Source organism: Dendrobates tinctorius, unplaced genomic scaffold (genome assembly GCF_039654945.1).
Source record: "Dendrobates tinctorius isolate UK_male_01 unplaced genomic scaffold, ASM3965494v1 ptg000246l, whole genome shotgun sequence".
Lineage (NCBI taxonomy): Eukaryota > Metazoa > Chordata > Amphibia > Anura > Dendrobatidae > Dendrobates > Dendrobates tinctorius.
The window spans coordinates 11617999-11638824 of NW_027361913.1; the positions used below are offsets into that span (position 1 = coordinate 11617999).

The window sequence follows — 20826 nt, forward strand, 5'->3', positions numbered from 1 at the left end:
GAATGACCTGTGCTAAGGATTTGATCTGCAGATTTTCCTGTTACAGTGCATGCTGTGAAATCTGTAGCGAATCCACAGCAAAACCAGCCAGCATCAACTTATTTTCTGCTTTGCAAAAGTCCAATGATGTGAAGGAATCATGAATCAAGCCATCAACAGGGAATCTACATAACTAAAGAAAGACTAAATAAATAAAAATTGGAACATGTATAGATCCATATGCATGTCGAAAATTAAACTTGTAGGTTTGGAAACGTTTTTTTACTAAATAAAAAGTTTTCTACCCTGTCAGCCTCAGATTACTTTCTACAATAATTTAGAAAAGCAAAAAGGAACTAAGTGTGACCTTTGTTTCTACATATAAATATAACTTCTTACTAATGCAGCTATAGGTTTTATTATGCTTTCACTCGGTCGTCCTCTCCTTGAATGGAGACACAGACGTATCATACGCAGACGTGCTACATTTTCTGGATGTCACCCTAATGCCTTTTAGACGAATCCTGGTAAGGATACATCTGCTTACGCTTTGATCTGTATCACAGTTTTTTAAATCCCAATATATCCTCTCCTAATGCAAACGCACAGTCAGGCAGGATGAGATCACAGTCTGACCCTTATAAGCAAGTGATCTTCCACTCGACTATTTAACCGTAGACTTCTGCTGCTGGCACCACCTGAGGCTGACATGTATTATCTTCTCAGAATTCCCCGGCAAAGTTGTGTGTTTAGCACCAAGGTGATTGTTAACATCAACACAATCCCAGAGATGGCTTTGATGTAAGTCATAGGAAGTGTCTGTCTGCCTTATGATCAACATGGCTGAAAGACTAAAGTAGGGTTCACCTTTGTGAAAAAGTATGCAAAGGACGGCATCATAGAACAGTAATCCTGCTCTTATTCATATAGTTGACGTGGTAGGAAGATACATGGAATTTTTACATTAATTTGCCCATTACATGTCATGTTAAAAAGGATGCTTTATAAAGGGTATTTGGAAATGTAACTCTGTCGAAACAAATTCTATGACTTACATGTGGTCTGAGTTCATCTTATTTATGTTATTGCTATTTTATGCGAGTAAGTAAAGTAGGATAAAGATTAATGAGTACTATTAACTATTTCAGAAGCCAAGAAGGCTTTGTCAACTTCTACTTCATCTACTGATGTTCTTAATTCTATTGATCTGTTGATTCAGGAAAAGGTAATACCTTAAAGAGAACCTATCAGCACAATTTTGTAAATTAAAGTTAAAGACATGGCTGTAATGGGACTGATATACAGATTAAAATTATACCTTTTATAAAGAAATCCACAGTATGGTTCTTCTTCAATCACCATATGAAGTTTTCTCGCAATGAGATTTTAGTGCACAAGGGCCGGACTATGCTATGGGTCTCCTCCTTCCACGGTCCCTTCATATGCCTCCTATGTAGTTCAAGGACAGGTCATTACTTTTTCAGTGAACTGCCTCCTGCTTGAAAAAGCAGCAACTAGTCATTTAAACACTAGAGGCAGGCAGAGGGGATGGAGAAGAAGAAACATTGCACCGTCATGCCATTGTGCGCCAAAATCTCATTACCAGATAAACTTCAAATCATGATTAATGAAGAGCCACAAAGTAGATTTCTTCATCAAAAGTATCAATTTGATCTGTATATAATTACGGCCATGTTTTTACTTTAACTTGCAAAATCGTGCTGACAGGATCTCATGAGGGATAGTGTCAAGTTTGAAAGTTATCCCCTATGTGATAGTGGATACGTTCCATATCGCTGGGGGTTGGACTCCCGAGAACTGGGAATCTGTAAAATCCAATGTGAGTGGAGTGAAAGTCAATCATGTGCAAAACTGCTCCATTCATTCTTATTGGGTCTGCTGTAGATAGCCGACTTCTGAGCTTGGCTGGTCTTTAGCACTCCCATGGAGCGGCGGAGTGCATGATTAACCATTGTTCTACTTTAAGGGGGAAATTCGGAGACCCAGTTCTCAGGATTGGAGGGTGTCCCAGTAGTCAGGGTAGTAATCACCTGTGAGTGTGACTTTCAAACATGAGAATAACGTTTATAGGTCAAGTTCCTAATGTGTAAAACATGCAAATATTTAAGCCGCGGAGACACCATCACATGTTTCTCAACACAGGCAGTGACTAGCCAGGTCTTTCACCGGGAAGGAACAACCACGGGAAGGGCAGTCTCCAGTGAAGGAAACCACCTATGCCAAAACATGGTATCCATCCACAGACAGCTGTTTCGGGGTATTGCCCCTCATAAGTGTGGAGTAGGAAACTGGCTAGTGGGAGCAATGCCTAGTAACAGACCATGAAAAGAGGAGGATCAATGACCTCATGGAGATCAACATCCGACACTGCGGAGACACCATCACGTGTTTCTCAACGCAGTGATTCTAGAGCACTGCTCCCATCCCTTATGGGAAATATGTAAAACATGCAAATATATAAGCAGCGGAGACAGTGGTGTCGGATGTTGATCTCCATGAGGTCATTCATCCTCCTCTTTTCAAGTTCCTAATGTGGACTTTGAAACAGATCTGCTTAAAGATTTACATAAAAGCAGTGTTGAAGTACCCTAAGGGTATGTGCACACGTCGTCTTTTTCATGTGAATCGGCCCTGAAACCAGCCTTAAAAAGTGCTCAAAAGAAATAATTTCTGCTTGTAAAAACGACTTGCAGTCCTTATGGTTCAGGAATTTGAGCGTCTTTTCACCTCTTCAGGTTTTAAAAGGCGCCAAGTGGCTAAAAGAAGTGAGCCGACCCCTGTTCAAGAATTTTCCTCTTGGGAAGGCTCAAAAGATGCCCGATTGTCTTTTTGAATATTTTCCCAGGGTTATCACTTAAGAAACTACTAGTGGTTTGTCATTGAATAAAGGAGAAAAAAACAACTGGAAAACACAAATGCAAAAATATGACTGAAAAATGCTCAAAAAAACTGCAGTCAAAAATGGTGAGTAAGTGCTCAGAAGATGACCAAAAAGACAAAACAAAAGATGCTTCAGGATTTAAGGGTCTTCCTCGTGGAAAAGTATGCACGTTTGTCGGCACGTAAAAGTCATTGTATATAATTGCCAGTAGAGGTTCCATGGTGTGTAAATGCACAGTACAGAATGTGATAGTTTTCTTTCACAATACCAGCATTCTGCATGAAATATTAGAAAACCTTCAGCACAAATAGCAGAGAATATTCTCAGCAGATATTTGAAATCTGAAGCGTGTGAATTTTTGAGGTGGATGCAGTAGAGGATGAATTGTGTGGCTTTGCTGCATGGCCATGGTCCCAAGTGTTAAAGCACTTTTTTTCGGTTGAGTGCTTTCTGGAGGTATTTGCACCATTATTCGAAACAACGAACTTCTCGATTATTGTATTTTTCATGCTTTTTTTTCATGCATTTTCCCCTTTTTCGGTGCAAATTTAAACCAGCTTTTTTATGTATTGATGCTGGGATTGTGCATGGAAAACTAAAATGCATGGTTAAGTAGAGTCATTATACACACAGTGTGCAACGAAATCACAATCTCTTTGCCTGAACCATTACATGCAGTGGATTTATTGCACAGAAAAAATGCAGCGTTTTCGCTACGAGGCAACGTGACCCAACATTTTTCTACAATTTTGTCCACAGGGGAAATGGCTTGCAGAAAAAAATCTTCTGCAAAGCTAAAAATGGTACAGATTTTGTTAATGATCCCACTATGGAAATGCCGCAGATTTCACCCCGTGAATTACAAATGTTAAAATCTGTGAAATCAACTTTATAAATTGACAGGCTGAGATAATCTTCTCATAAAATGTGATCAACAACACTGGAACTATAATACACAACGGATTGTCCGTCCAAAAATCTGCTGAGCATCCAACCTGTGTGTGCGTACACCCAAGATTTCACTTGTGAGTAATCTGATTAATAATGCTTTCTTTGATGGGAAGAAAGTGATTGCTGCCAAGCTGCTTTTCTCCTTCTCTGCAGTCCGCACCGGGACAACTCTGCTTTGTGCAGTCTGGTTCATAGAGTCCATTAATGGGATTTTAAATAATAAGCTAGGTAATGAGTTTTCTTTAGATTATTAAAGATTTTCTCAAGGAAAACTTGCCACTGAACTGTTTTCAGCAAAGGTGACTAGATAGAACTTAAAGGGTATGTAACAAAATGTGATGCTCCCTGTTCCATTCACTTCAATGGTGCCACGCCCCAATGCCAGACAGTACCCATGTACTGTTTCCGGGAAGAAAAAAGATGGGCTTTTCTAACCCTGTACAATCTGAAAAGGATGCCTATTTTTAAAAATTACCGTGCCTTTCTGTATCTACTTTTCTCCCCGGCTGCATACTAATCATATACAGTGCTCAGTATGAATGAGTACACCTTCTATGAAAAGTAAGATTTTAATCAATATTTCCCTGAACAGAAGAACAATTTCCAAAATTTTGACAAGACTGAGTTTCCTAGATCACTTTTAACCCATAACATCAAAATAAGGTTAATATTACAACTTTCATTACAAAATCTTCAGAATTCGCCATAGGTTTCATTGTACGCGCCATGTACTTTTCAAAATTAATTTTGGTGCTCATCATAAAAAAACATTATGGTGGCAGTGCCCTGTGTGGGGCTACATAAGTGCTCCTGGTCTCGAGAAGCTACATTTCATTGATGGTTTTCCTGTATTCACAGATGTACTGTTCCATATTGAAAGAGAAGATGCTAAAATCACTCCGTGCCCTTGGTAGACATGCACTTTTCCAACATGACAGTGATCCATACCCACAACTAAGGTCACTTTCGCATTTCTGCTGAAGGACAGGGAAAGTGATTCAATGGCCAAGTATGTCTCCTGATCTGAACCCAATGGAAAACCTATGAGGAATTGTGAAGAGACAAGTTGAGCATCACTCATCCGGCATCCAGGCCCCAACAGACGTCATTCTTGAAGAATGGAAAAAAAATAACTGTCAATATGTCTCCAACTTGTTCATTCTATGCCTAGAAGATTTGGTGCTGTCCATAAAAATCTTGGCGGTCATTCAAAATACTAGATTTTTTTTTTTTTAATGTGGGACGTATTCATATTTTTGAATCAACTAATTTGAGCAAAACTTAACATTTTGTAATGATATGTTATCAACCTTACTTTTATGCTATTGGTTAAAAAATGTTCTTCGAAACACAGTCTTGTCAAAATTTGGGAAATATTAGGTGAGATATTGATAAAAGCTTATTTTTCAAAAAAGGTGTATTTATTCGCTAGGCAATGTATATACAGTATTTCAGTACCGATAGATTACCTGCTATATTGCTTGCTTCCTCAGCTCCATTGGGGTAGAGGTGTAACCTATGACCATGGCTTACCTACAGTGCCTACAGCAGTATTTCCCCTAACTTTTCAGCTTTGGGGTACTAATTGACTAATGGTGAAATAAAACTTACGATAACTTGGGAGAACATTGTAAAAGCTGATCACAGAGTTGTACCAGTTTAATCAAAACTACAGCAAGAAGCCTAGTATGAGTATGTGCACTTAATATGTTTTTTTAAGCAGCTGAACCAGCCAATATATCAAGATGTGGACACTTCAGGAAACATCTGCATCTATCTTCCTGGGAAACATCTGCATCTATCTTCCTGAAGCAATTTTTTAACTTTTGGAGTTTTTGCTCACCATTGGATTTTTTTGAGCATTTTTGTGGCATTTTATTCTACTGGTGTTTTTTGGTCATTTTTATAACTCTACAATTAGCGGTTTTTCAAGCGAAAACTCAAAATTACTTCCAGGTGCCTTTTTATCTTTATTATCGACTTCTATTATAAAGTATAGAGCATCTTCAGAGCGGAAAACGCATAAATACTGGACAGCGAACTTCTTTTAACCGCATGGTGTCTTTGGAAACCTGAAGTGGTGAAGAGATACTTCATGGCCTCAACATATGAACAGAAAAAAGACGATTTTATAGAGAAATTGATATGTTCAATCTTTAAAGCATTTAGTTAGCAGTTTTTGACTCCTGAAGAAGACGTCGTGTGTACATACCGTGAGGCTATGTGCACACGTATGCAGAAAATTTCTGCATAAAAACAGGACTCCTTCTCAGAAAACGCGCGTTTTTGCCACAATTTTTTTCCGCGCGTCCCCAGACACATAGAAAATAGCCAGAAATGCGGAATTTACTGCGAAATTAATGAGCATGCTGCGTTTTTTTTTTTACCACGAAGCATTTTTTTTTTGCGGTAAAAAACACATCAATATGCACAAAAAGTGCAAAATGCATTAAAATGAATGGGAAGCGTTTATTGAGCGGATTTTTTTGTAAAACCGTGAAAAAAACGCTGTGTGTGAACACAGCCTGAGGGTCCTGGCGACACATTCTTTCGAAGGAATTTAGTGTGTAGCACAGTGGGAAATACATCTTAGTGTAAAATATACAAGGTACAAAAGAGAATAGCTACGGATACTATATCTGTGTACGCTGCAACGTAATAACATTCATGTTAATATTTATCATCAATCAACTATATCTCTTTGCAAACGTCTGACGTGGTTATGTCAGGAGTTAACTCAAATATCTTCACACAATAAACTGCGCTTGTACATATGCTTGACAGATATTGTAAAATAATCCATGTCTTTGGCTAAACAAGAAGCAGCCCCGTTGTATGCGCGGTAGCCGCCCGCTTGCTGCAGTTTGTGCTATCTTTCAGTGTGTGTGTTTGTGTGTGGTCTCAGATCTCCGGGCTCAGACGGCACTGCGCAATCCATCAACGTTCTACTGCGCTGTCAGTCGCAGATTTAGTTCCTGCCTGGTAACTAGCCATATCATCTCCAGGCTTTGTAGGGGCCATTTGGTGCGATAGTACATCTACTATACAGGCATTTCACACAAGAGGCAGACATGTTGAAGGTGGGTTGTTTTTTTTTAACGAGGAAATAAGCTAACAAATGTGTCAGAACACTTACCTGTCGGTAAAAGAATGCTAAACGTAAAAATGCAGTGCTCCCAATCCAATATCATTAGGAGCTCACTCACATACATAGGAAGGGCTAAGCCAATGGTCATGATTTGAGAAAACATTATACAACGATGCTTATGCTGCGTAATCAACTTCTGGTATTTAACACAATGTGTTGGCTATATGCATTGCCCGATGTCCGTATCCTACTATTACTAGAGATCAGTGGAACAATTTGTGGGACTTCAGCGCAGCGTCCAAGTCAGTGTCAGGGAGACACGCAAATATCTAGAGCTAATGGCACAGCATTTAATTTGTCAGGGCTTGTGCAATGTCATATGTGTGACGTGACCCACAGATGAAGTCTCGAAAACCCCGGCTAATGAAAAGCCAAATCGGGGACTGACCTGGATGCTGGAGAAGAGTCCGGGAGTCCATGTGCTCATCTTTACTTATTAAAGAAACAGTTGTTTTCCCTCTGGAGACTATCTACTTTGCATACTTGTCCCCTAAGGAGCACTGCATGTAAGACTTATTACACCTGCTGGATCTCCTTAATGAGAACCAGTACCCCACAGAGTAGCATCAAGGACATCTCATCCAACCATTCAGAACCTTGCTCTGTACGGAAGAGGCGCAGGAACCTTGATGAAACAAATGTCTACAGATGGGAGTCCGGATTGGCTAGAATCCCTAGTTATGTACACATCTCTTTTATAGGTCAGACATTGACTTATGGTGTATCTAGCTATAACTTACAATACGGATTTCTTTCTTTTGGGTAAGAATACATTTGCATACATTTTCCCATGACCTAATCCCGGTGAAGGTTTGTGCACACAATTGTAAAAGTCAGATGAATGCTATACGTTGGTTTGTGTATAATTCTCATCCCCATGTTATTCTATGGGGCCATGGACAAGTCAAAATCTTATCTCAGCCGGTCAGTCCAAGGAAGAAAAAAAAATTGCAGCATGCACAAGCTGTATCCGATTTCATCGCACTCGCTCATTCATGTCTATGGTTCTGAGGAAAACATCGGACCGCACTAAGATTACATCCGAGTGCACAGAATGAAGATGGAAATTTTGTTTCTCCACATTAGAGAAAATTAGATTACACTCTGGTCAGAGAGTGATCAGAATAATCAGACCGATTTTCTCAGATGAGAGAAGAATTGCAAAGTAACCATAATAATCGCATGCTTCACTGTGGCTCTGTATGGCATCTGATTATGTTCTCACATTCATATACTTGAATGGTTGAGTCTCATCTGAATCTCGGAGGAAAATCATGCATGCTGTGATTTTTTTTTTCACATGCAGACTCAGTCAGTGAAAAAACAAATCGTTCATCTGCACAGCCCCATTGGATAACATTTGTCCAAGTGTAATTCTTTTTTTTTTTTTTTTTTTTTATAGCTAGCACTCAGACTTAAAATACGGATGTGTAAACGAGCCCCTTACACTTGATGTGAGGAGCAATCAGTCAACTATGGAGGCAGCCACTTCCTTCAAATGCTGCTGCACTTCTTCACATGTGTATACAGCAGACACACTGCTTACACCTGTTCACAGCTCCTTCTCCATATTAGGAGGTTATGGTCAGATTTATTTTTTGTAGCATATGATTAGACCACATTTCGCTTCTGTTCATTACTTTTTTGGGAACCTCAGTCTGAATCTCTAAAAAATGGGATTTAGATATGCTCCTGACAAAACCATTGCCTTCAACAAGAGAACATGTCCAAAATATGGTGGGGACATGGACGAAGCTTAGGACATTGAGGAAGCACAGGTCACCGACAAAGAACAAACACAGAGAAAGAAGAGAATCCACCAGAACCACCTCCTGGTCCACAAGCAGACCCAGATCTTCATAAGTATGAAACCCTCCTCCTCTGTCTTCCCCTAGCTACACCCTAACCCTTTCTTACACCCCGAACCCTCTGTGTTATATCCCTGTGTCCCCTTAGTAATCGGTACAGTCAGTATTGTCACGGTGTGGGGAGGCTGCTTGTGTTTTGTGTGTCTTTATAAGTGAATGGGTAAAGGTATTTTTACTGTGTATATATTAGTATATGGATTTCATATTGATTTGTATATGTGCTAATATTATACTGTTTTATTGTGACATAAGCGTAGTCTGTTAGTCAATAAACTTGTTATATTTTACCATAATAAAGTGTCATCTAATCATTGCGTGTATGTGCAAAGTAACAGATATACTTTAGTAGAAGGAAAAAGGTGGGAAACGAGACAACTCTCAGGAACTGGAATAGAAAGAGAATACAGTATTAGAATATTAAGATCTAACATCTGATATACCTAACCCCCTTTTACAAGTCCTCTTCCTCTATGAAGAGATCTTTTGCAGTCCAAAATATGAAACTCTGATCTCTGTTTGGCAGTCAGTCGCCAAACAGAGGCCTAAGCGCCCCGTCACACACAGCGAGATTGCTGATTTTGTGACACATCAGCGATCTCTCCAGCGATCTCGCTGTGACATCCATCAGCGACCGCCCACCCCACACACACCAGGTATCGCTGATCGTGCAGGATCGTCCTGGGCCATTTTTTGATCGTTGGTCTCCCGCTGGCCAGCACGCATCGCTACGTGTGGCAGCGGGAGACCAACGAGCAGCGATGCTGGGAGCTGGTATCTAGGGTAAACAGCGGGTAACTAAGAGCCGCGCGGCTCTTGAATACCCGCTGTTTACCCTAGATACCAGCGGGCTCGATGGTCCTGATCGCTGGTGAGTCTGTCTATGTGACAGGTCACCAGCGATCAGCCTATGTCCCAGCGATCCCATCCATGTCGGATCGTTGGTGGAATCACTGGGACATCGTTGTGTGTAACGGGGCCTTAAGACTGACATTTTGGACTCTGCTTGCCTTATTGGAGTCAATGGCTTCATAGAGGCCATTCATTCCTTTTTTCTTGGAGTCAGATGGAAGTTTCCAATGAAGTCAGAATTGGGCAAAGAAACACAATGGAAACCTGACATAATGCTAAGTATATCAGGCACTAATAGGTTTCCAACAGAGTTTTGCCACGGCACTGATGTGGTAGGACTGATGGCCATATCAGTTGCGATTGGTATCTATAGGCTTTACCTAATCACATGAAACATAGAAAAGCACAGTAAAACAAACGTATAAAAATACTCTGTTGTAAAGAAGTAACAGTAAACAGCAAGTGCTAGTAAAAAAGATGATAAAAAAACAGGGTATTTGGTTGATACGTTTTTTGCAAAAAATGTATACTAAGCCGCTCTACCAAACGTCAAGGTATACCCATCTCAGAGCAGTTCCTAACAGATGTATTTAAAAACCTGATCATGTGTAAAGTACCTACAGTTGTGGCCAAAAGTATTGACACCCCTGCAATTCTGTCAGATAATACTCAGTTTCTTCCTGAAAATGATTGCAAACACAAATTCTTTGGTATTATTATCTTCATTTAATTTGTCTTAAATGAAAAAACACAAAAGAGAATGAAGCAAAAAGCAAAACATTGATCATTTCACACAAAACTCCAAAAATGGGCCAGACAAAAGTATTGGCACCCTCAGCCTAATACTTGGTTGCACAACCTTTAGCCAAAATAACTGCGACCAACCGCTTCCGGTAACCATCAATGAGTTTCTTACAATGCTCTGCTGGAATTTTAGACCATTCTTCTTTGGCAAACTGCTCCAGGTCCCTGATATTTGAAGGGTGCCTTCTACAAAATGCCATTTTTAGATCTCTCCACAGGTGTTCTATGGGATTCAGGTCTGGACTCATTGCTGGCCACCTTAGAAGTCTCCAGTGCTTTCTCTCAAACCATTTTCTAGTGCTTTTTGAAGTGTGTTTTGGGTCATTGTCCTGCTGGAAGACCCATGACCTCTGAGGGAGACCCAGCTTTCTCACACTGGGCCCTACATTATGCTGCAAAATTTGTTGGTAGTCTACAGACTTCATAATGCCATGCACACGGTCAAGCAGTCCAGTGCCAGAGGCAGCAAAGCAACCCCAAAACATCAGGGAACCTCCGCCATGTTTGACTGTAGGGACTGTGTTCTTTTCTTTGAATGCCTCTTTTTTTCTCCTGTAAACTCTATGTTGATGCCTTTGCCCAAAAAGCTCTACTTTTGTCTCATCTGACCAGAGAACATTCTTCCAAAACGTTTTAGGCTTTTTCAGGTAAGTTTTGGCAAACTTCAGCCTGGCTTTTTTTATGTCTCGGGATAAGAAGTGGGGTCTTCCTGGGTCTCCTACCATACAGTCCCTTTTCATTCAGATGCCGACGGATAGTATGGGTTGACACTGTTGTACCCTCGGACTGCAGGGCAGCTTGAACTTGTTTGGATGTTAGTCGAGGTTCTTTATCCAACATCCGCACAATCTTGCGTTGAAATCTCTTGTCAATTTTTCTTTTCCGTCCACATCAAGGGAGGTTAGCCACAGTGCCATGGGCTTTAAACTTCTTGATGACACTGCGCAGTAGACACAGGAACATTCAGATCTTTGGAGATGGACTTGTAGCCTTGAGATTGCTCATGCTTCCTCACAATTTGGTTTCTCAAGTCCTCAGACAGTTCTTTGGTCTTCTTTCTTTTCTCCATGCTCAATGTGGTACACACAAGGACACAGGACTGTTGTGAGTTCATTTTCCCCTTCACTACTGAGGCCCGAGGAACTCCCTCTTCTGGTGAAGAAAGGTAGTGAGCCTGATTGTCAAACACCTGGGGCTGATGATGATGACTGGCTGAGTGGAATTAATGACTGGATATAAGGCTGCCGACGCCCTTCTGGCTTGCGGGTGATTTCTCTGTGGACTTCTAGGAAACCAGTCTGATTCCTGCTCATCTAAAGCTAAGATTTCTGCTTTGCCTTTTTGCATTAGTGTTTTGTTTTCCTTGCTTTTCTGGATTCTGCCATTCCCTGCTGGGGTGAACTGAATCTCCTTTTGCCTGTTGCTCTGTCTTCAGAATATTCCTGAGTACTGACATAGCTTTTTTGAAGCCTAGCGTCTTCAGGGCCTTTTTTACTGTCAGTTGGTTGGCTCTTATTTTCATAGGGTTTTTCACGGATTGCAGACAGCAGCCTTCCTGTCCTTTCCTATCTAAGCTAGCGTGGGCCCCATCTTTGCTCAGTCTATCTTTCTGTCTGTGTTTTGTTCTTTCTTCTTGCTTCACCGTCATTATATGTGGGGGGCTGCCTTTTGCTTTGGGGTCTGCTCTGGGGCAGTTTAGATTTCCCTTTCTGTCTTTAGGCTATGTAGTCCTCCGGCTGTGATCGAGGGGCCTAGGGCATCGTAGGAGCCCCCCACGGCGACTGCGAGTTGTGTTGATAGGTTCAGGGGTCTGCAATCAGATAGCTGCCAACTTCTCTGGTTTTCTGGACTTAGCTAGCATTTCTATTTTTGCCTCCTACGGTGACTCAATCATAACACAGGACAGAGGTTGAGTCAACTTTAATCCATGTCAACTGGCTGCAAGTGTGATTTAGCTATTGCCAACACCTGTTAGGTGCCACAGGTAAGTTACAGGTGCTGTTAATTACACAAATTAGAGAAGCATCACATGATTTTTCGAACAGTGGCAATACTTTTGTCCACCCCCTCTTTTTTATGTTTGGTGTGGAATTATATCCAATTTGGCTTTAGGACAATTCTTTTTGTGTTTTTTCATTTAAGACAAATTAAATGAAGATAATAATACCAAAGAATTTGTGTTTGCAATCATTTTCAGGAAGAAACTGAGTATTATCTGACAGAATTACAGGGGTGTCAATACTTTTGGCCACAACTGTATATGAGCAGGATTCAGGCAAGTAATGTCCGATGTGGACACTCTGCAGAAGACAGCCTTTATGTGCATGGCCCACATGTCTGAATCCTGCTCATATAGGTGCTATACACATGACCAGGTTTTTAAATACATCAGTTAGGGAATGCTCTGATATGAGTATACCTTGACGTTTGGTAGAGCGGCTATGTATACATTTTTTTGCAAAAAAACGTATCAACCAAATACCCTGCTTTTTATCATCTTTTTACTAGCACTTGCTGTTTACTGTTACAACAGAGTATTTTTATACGTTTGTTTTACAGTGCTTTTCTATGTTTCAGTCTTTCGGTGGTGTGAACACTGTCCTACAGACTTGTTCACTGTGTGCATGGCCCATGTGTTTGTATTTACCTAATCACATGACTGAGACACTAAATTACGTGCAACTAAGAATAAAGGTTAGGACCGTCCCGACTGGGTAGATTTGAACGCAGGTGGGATGGCTTTTACACTTTTTTTTTACATCAAAAACGGTGTTTACTAAGTCCCCTATGCTATTTATATGCACTATTGCCTTTTACTTACAGCAGGGTATATGCTAATTTTGCTTCTATCTTAGGTTTTTGTCTGTCTATTCACCAATGTGAACATGCTCCTACACATCGCATGTATGCCAACTTATACTCCAGTACAATTCTTTCGATTTTGTAAGAATACGATACTATATAAAATACGGCAGAATAAAATAAGCAAAGTCTTTTATAGACTGTATCAGTTCCTCTGAGTATATAGAAAAGCCTACAGCCATTGTTCCACAATTGTTACACTGCTACAACCGCGTAAGATATTGGTTACACAGCCAAAAGCAGGGGACGGAATGAGAACCATTCATAGTGTAAAGACAAAGAATGCCCAGAGTATTACATGAGGGTAAGGCTCTTCTATATGGTCACTCTCAAACGTATGCAAACCAGGAGTGGATGTTCTCAGACCGGGCAGCCTACGGATGGTACACAAGACAAGACAGACGTCTAATCACGGCATGTGCAGATATGGCCGCAGCGGTGAGGCTGTCCATGCACCTTTCTCCCTCAGACAGACAAAAGACAGTGTTTATAGAGAAAACTAAATTGATTGTAAGCAGGGTTTGTTTAGGGGGCTTGGAAACTACCAGTTTATCTTGGCAATAGTATATGTAAGGAATTTTGCTCTGTTTGATATATGTTTATATCCCAAGCTACCTATTTCTCAAGAATGTTTTTACATGTAATTCTGATTGTCACGCTCTTAACCTCTTCTTTACAGCTTCAAAATCGAGCATAAGATCCGATATTCCGCCTCTATTAACCCTCCACCAATCTCAGGGCAAATCTGAGGATCTCCTTAGGCATTTTAACCCCAGATAAGAAAATGTTGGGTTCCTGAGCCCCATTTGACTCTCATCTGCAAATGCGTGCAATCCAGTTAACGTAGTCCTAGAGGAACTGATGGAGCAGATAGCTAAGCCCGTGCTTACAATACAGCCAGCGAGGGACTGCCGAGGAATTAATCACAGCCATGTCCAACTGCATTTTTTCACTTAACGCATAGCAGAAGTTTGGAGAAAGGAGGCCCCATTGCCAGGCGTGCAACTGCTTTGACAAAAATTAGTACACAGATCCAGGGAGAAATATGTTTTGTTAATTTAACCCCTTCAGGTGCAAAGTGATATTTAAAAGCTGTGGCTAACCTATACTGGGGGGGGGTGTCAATCTTTTAATTGATATGTGTATATATATATATATATATATATATATATATATATATATATATATATATATATATATATATATATATATATTTCCTGTACTTGGACTTTGTAAAAGGAGCGACTTGTTGGCTCCCAGACGGTGTACATACAATGCAGAGCAGAGGTGGCCATGTCTGGGAACATAACTAGTGCTCCGACACTGATGACACAATTGTCTATGGGTTTTCTCCAGGAGGACGCGTATGGGCAGATTTTCTTATCACCAGAACATATATGGGCTTAATACATTTAAGCTGGGCAAACACTGTGTATACAGGGTAAATTCCATACACTGGAGTGCGGTGCAATTATTAATCTACATGAAATAAATTGGTATTTACAAAGAATGCTAGAACATCAGAGGTGTGATATGAAAACACTATAAAACACCATATTGGCAATACTATTTTAGCAGCAGCCCTCGGCCACTCACTTTGGAAATGTCCTCACTTTTTCAAACTAACTTCTATTTGCTCAGCTGCTGATTGTGCTCCATACAGCGGCTCCAACCCCTGAATCCCAACCTCACTATCTCAATCAGGTTCAGTCCTGATGATGTGACCAGGACTAATCACATAATCATTATAAATTTTGTCATAAATCTTACAAGTCTAGGCTGGAGAACTATTTGTAGATCTGAAACCTTTGTCACTCCAGCTCTATTCACTGCTTAGCGCCTTCTCCTCCCTGTTTGTCTGACAATTCATTTGTCTGAAGTAACACAGCATAGACGCGGTCAGTCAAATAGGCGGAGACGTGCTGGGTGGGGAATAGAGCTGGAGTGACAAAGGCTTCAGATCTGCAGCCTCATTTACACATCAATTCAAACACTGATTTCTCAGAAAAGGAGGACCGGACTGAACATGTAAAGGTATTATTATTGGACTTCTCTTTCCATGAGCTATAAATAGTTTAGGGGTGATTCCCTTTTCAATTAATAGGCTACTGGCACAGTCCTCACTCTTTTGCAAGCTGTGTATAGAGATTTCTTCTGCATCACTCACAAGTCTGTGGCTTCTCCACACCATTGATTATGTAAATTCACAAGGAAGATCCAAGGCAGCAGAGTTGCTCCAAAAATGTATTAGGAATATCAAAAAGCAACGGCTCAGCTTGACAAAGGTCAATTGTGGCCAGAATGTCTCTTTTTGATGTGCCTTAATGATATCTTTGATTACATAATACATTTTTGGGAGCAACTGTGGTGCCATAGATGTTTCTTGTATATTTTGCAAGCTCTTTTTGGCGGCACTGCTCGCTCCTGTGTGCAATACCATCAGCTGGTGCGGAATTTCATGAAAGACTAAACCTGTACTGGAAACCAAGACACAGCTGTGCACAACCCAAATAACAAGAAAGATCAAGAGTAGGACAGCCAGTAAAACGAACAAAAATAGGAGAAAAGAAACCCTGAAAATATATGCAAATATTCCCCAATCAGTATTACTCTCCTATCACTAATATGCTTGCATATTGGTTAATTTTGGCACATGTTTAGTTCTCAACATACTGTACCAATAACTCAACATGTGGTATGCCCACTAAGGTGGTGTCTTATGTCCCCCAAGGACACTTGATTACACCACAGTCTCATTAGAATGAATGTGGGACACATTATAGGCCTTCTAACTTTATTGATTGTGGCAATTGTGGGTCAGAGAATCCTCCTTCTCCAGGTGTAGTTGATTTGCATATATACCATTTATACGCTTTACCTCTTTATGAGGGTCGATGTAATATGTTTTACTCCATCTCACCAATGGCTCTATAAACTACAGTGTTGCATATGTGTGTCATATTGTATGTGATTTTCCAACATGTCATGTTATCATTGATGCTTCTACTTTGGCATCATTATGAGCAGAAGAATTAGGGGATTAGTTTTTGGTATAAATAATATAGAGATTGTATCATCTATAAAATATTAATTCCAGCTCACCTAGTTGCTCTATGCTCATCCACCTGCGGCTCAGACATCAGCCTCGCCCCGATCTCACATCAAGGAAAATAGAAAAAATTGGAGTCCGGCTCAACAGGACTGGATTTTCCTTTTCATTTTATTTTCCAAAACAAATTATTTTGCATATAAAAGAAAAATGTACATGGTCGACATGACCCAGTCGACGCATTTCAACTGCACTAAGCAGTCTTACTCATGAACCATGAGTAAGACTGCTTAGTGCAGTCGAAACGCGTCGACTGGGTCATATCGACCATGTACGTTTTTCTTTTGTATGCACTATAATTTCTTTTGAAAAATAAAAAGAAAAGGCTAACTGCATATGACAATTAATGTTTTGTGTCGTGGTAATATACCTTGGGCAGTAATGTGTTAAAGGGGTTGTCTCAGGTTCTTAAATAGGTAAAATTGCAAAGGTTTTTATAAAAACAATTAAGCTTGCAATTTACCTCTTACTAAAGTTGTTCTCTGTTCACAAGAATGGAGGGATAGCTAATTCTACTATATACAGTCTGTTGCCTATGTTACCCACAGTGCCAGCCTGGTCGATTAAGGAGTGTGTGGCATGAGCAGGTTCTATGATTTATGCTTTAGAGGAAAAGCTGCTTCTGCCTACAGCCTGAGAGAAAGCTCAGTCGCGCCACTGATCCGAATAGGCACAGCATAGGAGATCACCATGACAGGCAAAACAGAAAGCCGTGCGCCAGGAGTGGAGCGCTGCTGACAATATTACTTGAGAAAACCTGTTTAATTTACAGACTGTATATTGTTATAATATTTTATATCTGTTGACCTAATGCGCTGAGTGTGGATAAAGCACCACTCCAGCGTTTTGAGTGGTGTCACTAATCTAAGTTCCCTGCCTCTAGTCTAAGAGTGCTTTCACATTGAGTTGGGGCCCCGTCGGAGCATATGTCCGAAATCCCCGGCAAAACAGCATCCAGACACATGCGCCAAAAGGCCATAGAATGCAAGAGTGGCAGCAGAGCAAACGTGTGCTCTGCCATGCACTTTTTTGGGAGAGTACGCCTACAAGAGGAGGACAATTAGATGAAGCAAACCGCATCTGAGTGTCTATCTACTGTAGGCGTACACACCTGAAAAAAATGCACGGCAGAGTGCCCTCTGCCATCACCATTACATTCTATGGTCCCGCCAGCGCAGATGAGGGCTATGGAGTCGGTAATTCCAAACTGACTCAAGACTCCCCAATTTCCCTGACTTCCAACCCCATAGCACTCACTACTGAGCATGTACATAAAGGGCAGCTCAGATTCATCTCTGCTAAAAGCCGAGATCCTTAGATCATGAAAAGAACAGACATTTATTGGAAATATCATAACTTCCCCAAATTCTTATGAAAAAATTTACAGCACAACCTCCACTGAACCGAATTTATTATACATTTTAGGAGTGGGTCAGTTTCATACTGACGCCATCAAAATGGACACCAATTCCGACTCCACAGTCCTGATCTAGACTCCATTTTGCCAGCGATTTCAGACGTATGCCCCGACAGGGACAGAGACACAATGTGAAAGAACCTTTATACTTACCAGCTATCGCTTACATCTGCCATCAGTTCCACCCCCGTCAGTCTTCAGCTGTTTATGACCTACTAGATCGCTCCAGTGTTTCATGGGCAATCTGGAAGTCACTACTCGATGCAAGTCTATGAGAACTAGAGCGAGGCTCTCAGACTTACAATGAGGGCTTGGGTGGTCAGTAAAAAGTTGTGGTCCAAAAATGGCAGTGCACGACTGGAGCGGCACTAGGAAGATCTTATGACAGCAAGTGGCAAGTATAATAGTAGGCTCAGGAAACTTACATTAGTGGCACCAACAGAAAAAAATGCTGGAATGGTGCTAAAAAAAATTTGTGAGCCTTGTAGTCAGCTCTCATTAGTGTTAAAGAAATCTTTGTAAGCCCAGGGAGAACATGAAGACATTCATCGTTGCTTTTTGCCTAGTTTTGTGCCTTTTTTGTTTGCACCTAATCCATTAAATCTATGCGTGTCCCTTTTTTTTTTTTTTTCAAGTCTACTTCATATGTGCTCACCTGTTTTGTTTATTTTTGTGCTTTGTGGGCGGATTCTAGTGATTACAGAGGTTTTTGATTGATTCATCAATTGCGACTTTTTAAAAAGTCACAAAATTAGGTGCACTCCTGGAGGGATTTCCTGCACTTACATCAATGTCGCATTTTTGTGACATTTTGAAAAAGTTGTAACTTTTTGCACAAAAAGTCACAAAAATCAGAAGTAGCAGGAAAAAAAAGCCTTTTTGTTTTTTACTCATGAGCTGTGTGCCCCATTTTGATGAATTTGGTGAAATAGATGTCAACGAACACCACACAGCAAAAAAAGAAAAGTAGCTTTAAAGCCACCACAGATGATGAATTGAAACCATAAACACAGTGGCTCAGTGGTTAGCACACTGTAGCCTAGTAGTGTTAGGGGTTCAGGTTCAATTCCCACCAAGGATAAGATCTGCAAGAAGTTTGTACAGTATGTTCTCCCCATGGTTGCCTGAATTTCCTACAGGTTCTCTGGTTTCCACCCACACACCAAAGAGATACTGATAGGGAATGTAGATTGTGACCCCCAAAGGGAACAGTGATGATGTCAGAACAGAATAAGCAACAAGACACTACAGCCAATACAACGTAATGCAAACCCTATGTATCGAGCTACATAATAATTATACTATTCACACCGTGTTTCAAAGAGTTTCGACAAACATTGTCTAAACCTAAAACATAAAGTGTCCACCTTCGAGCATAATTACTGCTTATTTTAAACTTCAATGCACATTAGGACATTTATGAAGAGGATTCTAGTGCATCGATACTTACCGCTTTTGCAAAAACTCCCATGAGCTCTGGGAACTGGTGGGTGAGAAGAGCCAGCATTGCAGTAAAAGAACATAGCCCAGCGGTGAAATGGATGAAGAATGGCAACTCCTTCTTTGGATACACAGATACTTCGTGAAACGCTGTGTAAAGATACAGAAGCATTATGATACGCTCATGAGATTTCAATTGACAGGCTGGCTTGTCTTAAATATCATTTACTGGCAATTACCTATACGCCACCTACTACTAAGGCATATAACAGGCCGTCGTTAGGGCATACCAAAGCTTGTCCTAACCACAGGCAGACAACCTTGGGTCCTGAAAGAGGATCTGTCACCAGATCTAAAGTGGCCAATGTTTGCTCTTATTTTATTCCCACTGCTTTCCTGAACACTCTGCTTTGTGTTTTGTTTTTTTTTCAATACTCTGTACGATTCCAGAAATATGAGTTTTTTATATAAAGGCAATTTTTATGGCCTTTTCGAAGGGGCTGCTCTGCATTATTACCCTGTGAGCCACACCCTTTGCGTAACAACCATGAGAAGACCTAGATTTCAAGAACAGAGATTTTGAAAAGAGCAAAAAAAAAAGGTTCTCAAAAGAAACCTATCAGCAAAATAAATCAAGACATATCTGTAGACACAGTGGCAATTAGCAGGCTAACAGTTTTAAATATGTGCATCAGTCTAATTGCGGCTGCAGGGAGAAAATGAAGTTATATTTTCACTGCAGCTGCTCGTTTGCCATCATCATGTGTGTTGCCAGGGCTGTGATCAGTCAGAACTCACTACACAGCGAGTACACTGGAATCATTAGCTCTTCTCATTGATGGACATTCCACTCTGCAGCATGTGTGCTGAGGAGCATGTCAGTCAAAGTGCAGAGGGAATGATTACAGCATGCTCACTGCGCAGCGAGTGCTGACTGATCAATGCCCTGGGCGTCAACCCCTTGATTGAAAGCAAGCAATTGCAGGGAAAATATAACTTCATTTTCTCTCTGCAACCACATTTCCAATTAAACTGTCTCGCATATTCAAATTCTATTAACCTAAAGAATATTTATATGCTTTTATGTAATAACATTTTTTTGATGACAGGTTTACTTTACAGGGGTAAATGTTATTAAATTGCTTTAGCTATCAGATAGCAAGAAAATAAAAAAACAATGCAACTGCTTTCTGCTGTCATTCTCCTACAATGAAGTTGGTTTCCAAGGAGCTGCTAGTGCCTGGCAGGAGCCTGGGAAAAAATGTGCACTAGTAAAGCCCCCGTTACACATAGCGATATCGCTAGCAATATCGCTGTAACGTCACCGATTTTGTGACGTAGCAGCGATATTGCTAGCGATATCGCTATGTCTGATACTCACCTCCGACCGCTCCCCCGCTGCTCATCGCTAGTCGCGCGAGAACGTCCTGGACCATTTCTCGTCAGGCGCCGACGAGTGACGCGTGGACATGGGCGGGAGGACGTCAGGATCGCTGC

General features: G+C 40.8%; 1 protein-coding gene across 2 annotated transcripts in view; it reads right to left on the reverse strand.

The window, feature by feature from the left end:
- ST7L (suppression of tumorigenicity 7 like) overlaps positions 1–20826 on the reverse strand; it is a 184766-nt gene that overhangs the window by 15337 nt on the left and 148603 nt on the right. For both annotated transcript variants that reach the window (XM_073557297.1, XM_073557298.1), the window contains exon 14: positions 19340–19479. In XM_073557297.1, coding sequence (XP_073413398.1) covers positions 19340–19479 — 140 coding nt within the window. The remainder of the gene's footprint in view (positions 1–19339; positions 19480–20826) is intronic.